This window comes from Mobula hypostoma, chromosome 6 (assembly GCF_963921235.1).
Source record: "Mobula hypostoma chromosome 6, sMobHyp1.1, whole genome shotgun sequence".
NCBI lineage: Eukaryota > Metazoa > Chordata > Chondrichthyes > Myliobatiformes > Myliobatidae > Mobula > Mobula hypostoma.
Window position 1 is genome coordinate 114,560,807 of NC_086102.1, and position 12,589 is coordinate 114,573,395.

The 12,589-nt window shown below is 44.4% G+C and overlaps 1 protein-coding gene across 1 annotated transcript in view; it reads right to left on the bottom strand.

Moving 5' to 3' along the window:
• Positions 1-6,621, bottom strand: part of cps1 (carbamoyl-phosphate synthase 1, mitochondrial) — a 196,535-nt gene extending 189,914 nt beyond the window's left edge. Inside the window, exon 1 of the mRNA XM_063051500.1 lies at positions 6,237-6,621. Coding sequence (XP_062907570.1) covers positions 6,237-6,362 — 126 coding nt within the window. The 5' untranslated portion in view covers positions 6,363-6,621. The remainder of the gene's footprint in view (positions 1-6,236) is intronic.
• Between the last annotated feature and the right edge of the window lie 5,968 nt (positions 6,622-12,589).

Consider the following 12,589-nt stretch of genomic DNA (forward strand, 5'->3'; position numbering starts at 1 on the left):
AACTACACCCGAGGGTTCTGAAAGAGGTAGTAGTAAAGATTGTGAAGACATCAGTAATGAAACAATGGACTGTGGCATGGTTCCAGAGGACTGGAAAATTGCAAATGTCACTCCACTCTTTAAGAAAAGAGGAAGGCAACAGAAATGAACCTTACTCATTTTTTCCCAGTTAGTCTGACCTCAGTGGTTAGGAAGATGATGGAGTCAGTTGTTAAGGATGAGGTTATGGAGTACTTGGTGACACAGGGCAAGATAGGATAAAGTCAGTGTGGTTTCCTTAAGGGAAAATCTTGCCTAACGAACCTGATGGATTTCTTTGAGGAAATTACAAGGAGGATAGATGCGAGGGATGCAATGGATGTTGTATATTTGGATTTTCAGAAGACCTTCGACAGAGTACCACACGAGGCTGCTTACCAAGTTAAGAGCCCATGATATTACAGGAAAGTTACTAGCATGGTTAGAGCGTTGGCTGATTGGTAGGAGGCAGTGAGTGGGAATAAAAGGATCCTTTTCTGCTTGGCAGCAAGGACTAGTGGTGTTATGCAGGGGTTGGTGTTGGAACCATTTCTTCTTATACTGTATATCAATGATTTACATGATGGAATAGATGGCTTTGTTGCCAAGTTTGCAGATGATGCAAAGATGGGTGGAGGGGCAGATAGTGTTGAGGAAACAGGAAGGCAGCAGATGGTCTTAGACAGATTAGGAGAATGGACAAGAAAGTGGCAAATGAAATGTTGGAAAATGTATGGTCATGCACTTTGGTAGAAGAAATAAACGTGCAGACTATTTTCTAAATGGAGAGAAAATCCAAAAAAAAATTAGATGCAAAGGGACTTGGGAGTCCTTGTGCAGAATACCCCAAAGGTTAACTTGCAGGTTGAGTTGGTGGTGAGGAAGGCAAATAAAATTTTAGCATTCATTTCAAGAGGTCTAGAATGTAAGAGCAGGGATGTGACGCTGAGGCTTTATAAGGCACTGGTGAGGCCTCACCTTGAGTATTGAGAACAGTTTTGATCTTCTTATCTAAGAAAAGATGTGCTGGCATTGGAGAGGATTCAGAGGAGATTCACAAGGATGATTCTGGGAATTAAAGGGTGAGGAACATTTGACAGCTCTGGGTCAGCATTCCATGGAATTTCATTGGATGAGGGGGAATCTCATTGAAACCTTTAAAAGGAAATATTAAAAGGCCTAGACAAAGTAGATATGGAAACGATGTTTCCCATGGTGGGGGAGTCTAGGACAAAAGAGCACAGCCTCAGTACAGAGGAGCATCCATATAAAACAGAGATGAGGAGAAATTTCTACAGCCTGAGGGTGAAGTTGTGGAGTTTGTTACCACAGGCAGCTGTTGAGGCCAGGTCGTTGGGTGTACTTAAGGCAGAGATTGATAGGTACTTGATTGGCTACAGCATCAAAAGTTACAGGGAGAAGGCCGGGGAGTGGTTTTGAGGTGGGGAAAAAATGATCAGCCATGATTGAATGGCAGAGCAGACTCAATGAGCCAAGTGGCCTAATTCTGCTCCTATATTTTATTGTCTTATACCAACTGTCCCAACAACAGGAACTTCCTGTTGGCTTGGGTGGGATAAACTCAAGGAATATCACAAGCTATCATGGAAGGCACTCTTGTAATATGCAGTTAGAACCAGTTGCAATCTATTCCCCAATTAGTATTATACAGCAAAAGACAATTCCCAACCAGTACGGCTCCAGTATTATACAGTGGCAGACACTTTCCCATCAGTACTGTACCCCAGTTTTATACAGTGATAGGTCCATCCCCAACAGTACTGTACCCATTGTTATACAGTAACAGACCGATCCCAACCAGTACTGTATCTCCAGTGCTACACAATGACAGACCTATCCCCACCAGTACTGTACCCGTTACATTGACAGACCAACCCCACCAGTACTGTACCCCAGTGCTACACAGCAACAGACCCGTCCCCTCAGTACTATACCCCAAAGTTATACAATGACAGACCCACCCCCACCAGTATTGTACCCCAGTGTAATACAGTGACCGACCAATCCACATCTTTTCTTAAACCATTTTCTATATCAGTAAGACTAATTAAAAAGAAATGCATTCACAGGCTAGACAAAAGTTCATTAAGGATCCTATAAGTACAAGCGGTGTTTTCTGCACCACAGTATGAGAGATTAAAGGGGTTTGTTAGATTCTGATTCGGAACTGCAAACAAGTCCATAATAATCTGAGTATTTCCAGAATTGGCCGTTCAAGGGAATGATTCAGCCCCACCTTCTTAAGGGCAATTCTCACCAACGTGCAGATCCTGAAAATGAATTAAAGGAAAAAACATGCAAGGAACATCTACATTCAGCGGCCACTTTCTTAAATACACCTGCTTTTTAATGCAAATATCTAATCAGCAAATCATATGGCAGCACCTCAGTGCATAAACGCATGCAGACGTGGTCATGAGGTTCAGTTGTTGTTCAGACTAAACATCAGAATGGGGAAGAAATGATCTAAGTGACTTTGACAGTGGAATGATTGTTGGTGCTAGACAGGGTGGCTTGAGTATCTCAGAACCAGCTGATCTTCTGGGATTTTTATGCACAGCAGTCTCTAGAGTTTACGAGGAATGGTGCAAAAAAAAAACAAAAATCGTCCAGTAAGCAGCAGTTCTATGGGCAAAAATGCATTGTTAATGAGAAGACAGAGAAGAATAAGGTGTCAGTATCTCAAGCATTACAAGAGCAGGGTGGAGAAGAACATCGCTGAATACACAAAATGTCAAACTTTGAAGTGGATGGGCTACATCAGCAGAAGACCATGAGCATACACTCAGTGGCCATCTTATTAGGTACAGGATGTAACTAATGATGTGGCCACTGGGTCTACAGAGACACTTTAGGAAGTGGCAAGACAAGTTAAAGCAACATGTAATCCCAGGCTTTCTCAACATTAGCTGAAATACCCAAGCAAGAATGTTATGCTGTATTTACGGAAGTGCTATGTCAACCTGGGTCACAGTGTTGTTGAGCTGGGGGCTGGGAGGGTGGAAGGGTGGTAGTGGGAATACACTCCCACTACCTACTAAATGCTCCCAATGGCAAGGGTCTCAAAGAGCCTCTGACAGCCGAGTCCAGATCCTGGTCTTTACATGTGACTTGGCTACTAGGCCCAGCAGAGTCACTTCTACTGACAGAAGAAGGGCCAAAGGCGGGTTATTGGTGCTTTAAAACCAATCGCTTTGGGCACATGGGGCTCAACAGCTGTTGTTAGCAGCTCATCTAGAAGGAAAACTCTGATCTCACACCTCCCCTACCTTGTGGCTATACCCACTCATGGGGAAGGCTTCAGGAGTAAACCCAGAGGAAAAATCCAGAGCTGGAGTCCCTAAGGCAGTCCTACGGTGAGTTCATCACTGACTGGCAACTCTTGTGATGCCGGTGGTGCCGAACAGTACTGGTCTCTGCCATTCATTTGATTTCATCAGCTGCATGGAAAGGGGGTGCCTGCTACATGGGCAACAGCTTGCTCTCCATATCACACCTTGTGTACTGCTTGCAAATCACGTAGACAGCTGGGACGTAACAGCCATTGATGATCACAACTAATGGAGGGCCTCATGTCAGCCTTAATCATAGAGTCATACAGCACGGAAACAACTTCTCCAGCTTAACAGGTCCACGCCAATCAAGAATCCCACTAAGCCTGTTCCTGCAACACACATCAAAGTTGCTGGTGAACACAGCAGGCCAGGCAGCACTTCTAGGAAGAGGTACAGTCGACGTTTCAGGCTGAGACCTATTCAAGCCTGTTCCTATTTGGCTCACATTCCTCTAAACCAAAACTGTACTTGATATTCTAAATGCTGCCTCACCAACATCTTGCACAAAACATCTGAACACCACATCCTGGCAAGAACATGAAGGCCAAGTCTAGAGTCCAAAGGGAACACTGGACACAACTACAGTAGCTAGACAGATGAAAAGGTGAAGTTCTTTGAAACAAATTTGATGCAAGTGTTTAAAATCACAGACCATTTTAATAAGTTCATAAAAAAGTGCAGATATTTAAGGTGATAGAGAATGTCAGGAGATGCAAGAAAACTTTAACACAATGGAATGCCAGCATTTGGTGTGGTGCCCAATTCCTGGAGCGCCTACCATCAGCAGTGTAAGGAGTAGTTTCTTGGCCACAGATATTCTAGGTACTGTACCTTTTCAATAGAAATCAGGGTTGGGCATGCATGCCACATGCCAAGAAATGTAAAGCAAAAAATCTTTACTTGTCTTCACATTCTGAGCTTACACTCATACACCTTGTATGGTTCATCATGCCCATTTAAAGATGGATTTATGGCCACCAACACCCCTCAATCTCCTGCTCTCCAGGAGTACTGGTCTATGCAATCTCTCTTCAGGACTCAGGCCCCCGGCTCCCAGTGCAGGAAACATCTTGGTAAATCCTTTCTGCACTCTTTCGAATTTGTTAACACCTTTCCCCACAACAGGTGTTGCCTCACCAATTTCAGTAAATCATCATCACATTGCAGAGGCTGCATTCGAAACTAAGTGAATGATACCTGGATATTTGAGGTATGGGTGGGTGGGGGAGGGGGATAGAGAAGCAAAATTGTGTCAGTTTTTAGTTCAGCCACAAGGGTCTGAGCAGTCTATTCTTGCACACTTTTTCATGGATTCACAGAGAGGGCTTAGAAGCAGAGTCTGTGCTAAATTCAAGTACCTATTTACATTAATTCTGTTTTATTCTTCCTAGATTTTGGATTCTAGCACTCACCTGCACTCTAGGGGCTATTCACAGTACCGTGTAACCTATCGACTTACATATTTTTGGGATGTGGAAAGAAACCAGAGCACCCAGAGGAAATCAACACAAAGTTCAAGGTTGCTTAATATCATTTCCTGTACATAAGCGTAAAGGAGAATGAAATAATTGTTACTCCAGATCCAAAACAGCACCAAATAAAAACACACAAAATATAAAGAACACAATAAATATAAATACATATGATAGCTTATATACATAGATTATGTGTCCATAAAGTGAGCCTGGGCTGTACGTAAGGTGACTGACAGGAAATAAAGAACTGACAAATAATGACAATATGACGAATAAGCTCTTCTCGGGCTTCCAGCCGGATACAGATATCGATTATAACCGATGTTCCGATGACAAACTCTGCCATCTTCATCAGGGATGATGCCTGGGCATGTCTAGTTTGGTGATATCTATACCCCCGTATAAGATCCTTTTTTAAATGACAATGTGCACACTCCACGTTGCACCAGAGAGCAGGATCGAATCCGCATCTCCATCAACATAGGGCAGCACTTTGATAAATTACGATAGTATTCCTCTCTATCCAATCAATGCTTTGGGTCTAACTCTTCGCCCACTTTACTGAAGGTCCCCAATTCGCGAGGTCGGGTTCTATGCTTTTCCCACAGCAAAAAAAAACTTTTAAAAAGTGGTTAACATATTAATTGGAAATATAGGGTCAGTGGAGGATTCTCTCAACAGCTTTCAGATTTACAACAGAAAGTGGCCACAGCTCAATTATAATTGTTTCCATACACATCCTTGAAGAGGGAAGCTAACGATATTAGAGTGAGTGTTACTCTGATGTACTTCAGGGACGGCATTCAAATATCTGCCCAAAAACGCCACCTGGCTTGCGCGGTGAACAGATTCTCCAACTAAGGATATACACTGTACAAATACTATGCTCGGGTACCCGCCGCCGGGTAACAGAGAGCGACAGCCCTCGTGAACCAAAGCCCGCCATCGCCTCGGCCCAGGCTCCTCGCTCCTCACGCCAGCCGCTAGCAACCGCGTCTGCGCCTGCGCTGCTCCGGACCAGCTCGTCGCCCACGGCGCTGAGTGGTCCGAGAGATCGGAGCTCTCACGGCAGGGAATGCTGAACTGCCCCAGCCGTTTCCACCCTTCTAGGACGGAAGCAAACAAACACAAAGCCAAACACGCGGTTCATTGCACTTTGTCGCCGTCTCACTCCCCTATTCGCGGAACTGAGTTTCCCAAACTAATTCTAATTAATTGCATCATTTTGATTTGTTTTGCATATCAGAAAAGATTCGTTCAAAATACAGCGAGAAAAGTTACTTTAGTTCTTATCATTCACTCCAAATTGATCGGGGATGAAGTAAACATCGTACTAACAGTCGTATTTTCTCGATGTATTTTTAATGCGCAGATTTAGTCTATTTACCTTGGTGGTGTATAATCTGACTCCTGATTTCTCCAAACTCCACACTGGTCGTTGTGCAAGCTTGCAGGTTGTAATGCCATGCTTAATGGATTTGAACAAGTTGCACGCTCTGAGTATCTTCGTCATGATTGGTTTTGGAATTCAAACAATTTACTTTCTTTTAAAAGTTACTTTATTGTCTTCAGAAGTTGTTTCTGTCCCTCCTATAAAGCTCATCCACTTCCAAACTGGCTCCCACTGACTGGGGTCAGGATCCGGCGCTTTTGTACTATTGTGTTGGGTGACCCGGCGGGCTGACTGACGTTAAAGGTTGATCAGCAGCGGCCTCGTATCTCGTTGGGTTGGTTCACTCCACTTCGATCTGGGGTTTCTCATATAAACTGATGAAATCGTATCAGCTGCTTACAGCACATCAATTCGTTCAGTCGTTTGGGACGCACTGAGATGCCAGAACCGTATTTCTCCTAATCAAACGGCGCCTTTAATAGCAGGTTTACCCTACCTGTGGAGATTTCCATTGGAAATATGAAGCCGTTGTTGGCCTGTTAAGATACATAAATAAATCTATACCGTATTACCACAATGAAACGTGACTGACCAGATTATTGCAAAGTCTTTCCAAAATTTTCAGAAAATAATTGATATTATTCCGGATTATTTCTTCAGTTTTTCGACTTAAAATTTACTTTTAACAAAATTACGATTTTGCGCAAATGCATGCACCTTAATGTTAGAAAGGCTTGAAGTCGGAGCGGGGATTAACGGTGTCGTGTTGGTAGGTGGGATCTTTTGAAACAACACAAGAGGAATTTATCGTGTCGTGCAGCGCCTGAAGAGAGAAATGAGCAGTCGGCGTTTCGGGTCTAGACCCTAAATCTTTTGGCAGTTCACTTTAATGTACAAGATTGACAGTTTTTGTGGTTTTAAACTTTATATTAGGAAAAAAAAGAACAGCAATATTCCAAAAGTTAGAATTATCACTTATTTTGATGCATAGAGTCTTAAAGCAATACAGTGCGTATACATCTGCAGAATTCCTGTTGTTTATATTCCATCTTGATAGCCTAAACCTGATGGCATGAACATTGACTTCTCTAACTTCTGCTAATGCCCCACCTCCCCCTCGTACCCCATCCGTTATTTATTTATATACACACATTCTTTCTCTCTCTCTCCTTTTTCTCCCTCTGTCCCTCTGACTATACCCCTTGCCCATCCTCTGGGTTTTTTTCCCCCTCCCCCTTTTCCTTCTCCCTGGGCCTCCTGTCCCATGATCCTCTCATATCCCTTTTGCCAATCATCTATCCAGCTCTTGGCTCCATCCTGTCTTATCCTATCATTTTGGATCCCCCCCTCCCCCTCCCACTTTCAAATCTCTTACTAGCTCTTCCTTCAGTTAGTCCTGATGAAGGGTCTCGGCCTGAAACGTCGACTGCGCCTCTTCCTATAGATGCTGCCTGGCCTGCTGCGTTCACCAGCAACTTTGATGTATGTTGCTTGAATTTCCAGCATCTGCAGAATTCCTGTTGTTCAGTGCGTATACAGACCCGTTGGCCCAACCAGTCCATACAATGCCCATCCAGATAGTCCCAATTTCTTATGATCATCCCATATTCCTCTGAATCACGCCCCTTCAAGTGCTTCCTAAATGATATTATTGTACCTGCCTCTACCAGTTCCTCTGGCAGCTCTTTCCATATACTCATCACCCTCCTCGTGAAAATGACGCCCCTCAGGTCCCATTTAAAGTTCAAAGTAAAATTTATTATCAGAGTACATACATGTCACCACATACAACCCTGAGATTCTTTTTCTGCGGGCATACTTAGCAAATCTATAGAACAGTAACTGTCAACTGCATAAACTGTAAACAAACTGTGCAAATGCAGATAATAAATAAATAGCAATAAATAATGAGCATTAAATAAAAAGACTTTAAATGAGTGTAGTCATCCCTTTTTGTTCAAGAGCCTGATGGTTGAGGAGTAGTAACTGTTCTTGAAAATGTTCTTACCTCTTTCACCCGCCACCGTAAATTTATGTCCCCAGTTTTTGGACTCCTCTAACCTTGGGAAGAGACTATTACCATCCACCTTATCATATAATATAACCATATAACAATTACAGCACAGAAACAGGCCATCTTGGCCCTTCTAGTCCATGCTGAACTCTTACTCTCACTAATACTCTCATGTTGTTGTGTGCCTTTACCAGACCTTTCCTCATTCTCCTGAACTACAGGGAATAAAGTGTTAATCCATTCAATCTTTCACTATAATTCAGGTCCTTAAGTTCTGAAAACATGCCTGTAAATTTTCTCTGTACTCTTTCAATATTATTGATAGCTTCTCTGTAGGTACGTGAACAGAACTTCATACAATACTCCAAATTTTGTCTCACCAATGTCTTATAAACTTCAACATAACATCCCAAGCCCTGTACTCAATACTTTGATTTAGGCCAGTGGGCTAAAAGCTTTCTTTACAACCTATCTATCTGTGATGTCAGTTTCAAGGAATTATGTATGTGTGGTCTCTGATCCCTCTGTTCTACTGCACTCCTCAATGCCTTACTGTGTAAGTCCTAATCTAATTTGTCCTCCCAAAGTGCAACATCTCACACTTGTGTGCATTAAATTCCATCTGCTATTTTTCAGCCCATTTTTCCAGCCGGTCCAGACCCCACTGCAAGCTTTGATAAACGTAGGACCATAAGGCATAGGAATGGAGCTACGCGCCCCCCCCCGACCCATCAAGTCTGCTGCACCATTCCATCATGACCAATCCAACATCTCTCCCAACCCCATTCCCCTCCCTTCTCCCTGCAACATTCCACATGTTTACTAATCAAGAATCTATCAATCTCCACTCCAAATACGCCCGATGACATGGCCTCCACAATGAATTCGCTCGACTCACCACCCCCTGGCCAAAGAAATTCCTCCTCATCTCTGTTCTAAAGTGACATCTTGTAATCTGAGGCCGTGCACCTTATTCTTTTAAACACTTCCATAAGTCGCCCTCTCTTTCTTCTGTATTCCAAAGGATAAAGACTTAGCCTGGCCAACCTCTCCTGATAACCCACTCACACATCTTCACAAATCTTTGCTACACTTTTATCAGTTTACGTACCCCTCTGTTTGTTCTTCCCCACTCTAACTGCCTTTGTTAACCAGACAGTGTAGAGCATGTAGATCACAGCCACCATGGACGTTGCCTTTTCTCCATCAGGCTGGATACACAGATGCCTGAAAGCATGTACCACCAGACTCAATGAGAGCTTATATCCTGCTATTATGAGGCTATTGAATGATTCTCTGGAATGAAAAGGTAGACTCTTGACATCATAATCTACCTCATTATGACCTTGCACGTTACAATCTGCCAGCATGCACTTTCTCTGTAACTGCAATATTCTATTCTGTGTTTCATTATTGTTTTTCCTTTGTAGTACCTCAATTAACTGATGTGATTAAATGGTCTGTATGATGGCATGCAAAACAAAGCTTTTCACTGTATCTCGGTGCATGTAACCACATTAAACTAATGTACCAATGTACTTAAAGATGTGGGAAATATTTGTAGATTCTCATTTTCAAAGTACTATTTCTGGGATGGTTGGTTGTGCAGTGTACAGGGAACATGTGGCAGGAGAATGGGGTTGAGAGGGATAATGAATCAGCCATGATGGAATGGCAGATCATTCTAGCTGGGTCAATTGGTCTAATTCTGCTTCTATGTCTTATAGTCTTATGGAACTTTACCATGTATCGAACATGTAAGAAACCTTACAACAGCACACCCATTCAAGTAGACACATTGGCAACACAAGAGCCTGCAGGAGCTGGAATCTAGAGCAAAACACATTCTGCTGGAGGAACCCAGTGGGACAGGCAGCATCAGTGAAAGGAAATAAACAGTTGCTGTTTCAGACAAGACCCCGCAACTCTTCTGGAATTGAAACATTATCCTTGTACCAAATGCACTCTAGTCCCTGTGGTATACACTGTCCTAGAAAACCGTCAGTGAGCCAGCAGACACTATGCACTTCCTTTCTTGGGACAATCTGATACAGATGTATCCTCAGAAGTGGGACATACAGTTGGCTTGGACAGACCCCTCCATGGCCTGCTGCCTGCACTTGCCAATGGCCATCCTGACCAGATTTGGGAGCAGACTGACAAGAAAGTTACCCAATAACATGAATTCTCTTCTGCATCTGAAGATTAGTAGCATGGGGGCTGGCAAGCTAGCAAAACTTGAATAGCAGCCTCTTTAGGTATTCAAACAGAGGCTGCAACCTCTCATAGAATGCACAGGTGACCATGGAGTCCACGAAATCTGAAGAAACTGAAGGTCTATGAGCTAGCTATTAGGCCTGCACAGGCTGACACCTCCCAGTCTCCACCCAGCTAACAGGAGTCACCTGCCACTAGGCCATCAATAGGCTTTGGAAGAATGGAGATATTGGCCGATGGGGAACACCGAGCCCTTTCTGACCTGGACTGACCACCAGAACCTCACATCCATTCAACAGACCTGTCGACTCAGCCCAGATCAGGCTCGCTGGGTCCTCTTCTTCAAGCAATTCAATTTTACCATCTCTGACCCACCAGGCTTCAAGAACACAAAGGCAGATGCCCTGTCACAACAGTTTAACTCAGTTGAAACAGAGATCACCCCTTAGCACAACATTCCATCCTCCCAGACTCTCACCCCGATCGTCTGCGACCTTGCGAAGCAGATCCACCAGGTCCTGCAGCACAAGCCTGCTCCAATAAGTCTCAATAAGTTTCAATATGCAAATCTAATATCAGAGAATTGTATACAATATACATCCTGAAATTCTTTTTCTTCGCAAACATCCACAAAAACAGAGGAGTGCCCCAAAGAATGAATGACAGTTAAACGTTAGAACCCCAAAGCCCTCCCAGCTCCCCCCAACACACAAGCAGCAGCAAAGCAATGTCACCCCCCCTCTCCCACCAGCAAAAAGCATCAGCGCCATCCACCGAGCACTCAAGCATGCAGCAAAGCACCAATAAATACACAAACTTGCAGTAACCCAAAGACTACTGGTTCACTCAGTAATTTAACGTACCACAGGTTCTCTCTCTTCCTAATAAGGGAAAAAGGGGTGTCCCCGTTCTACAGAGAGAGGGGAAACATAACAAACTACTCACTGATTTACAATGTTAAAAAACTGATGCATCACTTTTTCCGAGCTCCGCACCTGGAGAGTCAGCCCCAGAAAGGCGCAGCTCTTTGGACACACAACCTCCAGCAGCTAACCCACAACTCCCGATGTTCCATGTTCTCCTGTGATGCTTCAGTCAGGGGCAGCGGCCTAGAATCAGCACCCAAGAACCTCAGTTGGCACACCTAACAGCCATATGTACATGCCGGCAGCTATGTGCTCTGAGGCACTCCAGTGGGCCCTCTCCTCACCCCTCTCCAGACATCCAGGCTCACAGTTCTGCAATGCCGGTTTTGGTGGCCCACCATGATCACAGATGTACATCAGTCTGTTGCTGCCTGCCCTCTTTGTGCCCAGACTAATTTCTCCTTCCAGCAGCCCTCTGGGGTCCTGCAGCCCCTACCAATTCAACAACCATGTCCCACATCGCCATGGATCTCACCATGGGTTTGCCACCTTCCGATGGGGCCATGGTGATTATGACAGTTGTGGACCGGTTCTCCAAGGCGGCCCACTTCACTGCCCTCCCAAAATTACATCAGCCAATGAGACTGCAGACCAGGTTCACCTCCATAGCTTCCCTCAGGAGATGGTGTCGGACCAGGGCCCTCAATTCGTCTCGGACTTCTGCTCCTTCCTCAGCACCTCAGTGGGTTTGTCCACTGGCTATCATCTGCAGACCAATGATCAGTCATAAACAGCCAATCAGAAAATGGAGAAGTTTCTGTGATGTTTCGCCGCCTCTAACCCTTCCACGTGGAAGAAGTATCTGCTCTGGGCTGAGCTGTTCCACAATTTACAGACCTCCTCTGCCATGACATGTCCTTTGAAGTGCTGACACAAGGAAATCTGCAGATGCTGGAAATTCAAGCAACACACATAAAAGTTGCTGGTGAACGCAGCAGGCCGGGTAGCATCTCTAGGAAGAGGTACAGTCGACGTTTCGGGCCGAGACCCTTCGTCAGGACTAACTGAAAGAAAAGCTAGTAAGAGATTTGAAAGTGGGAGGGGGAGGGGGAGATCCAAAATGATAGGGAGGGATGGAGCCAAGAGCTGGACTACAAACCTCTGTTGTTCCCCATGGAGAAGTCAACAGTGGAGGTCCATCGACCAGGGCCCTTGTTCACTGCTGCCAGAATGCTTGGAAGAGGGCACAG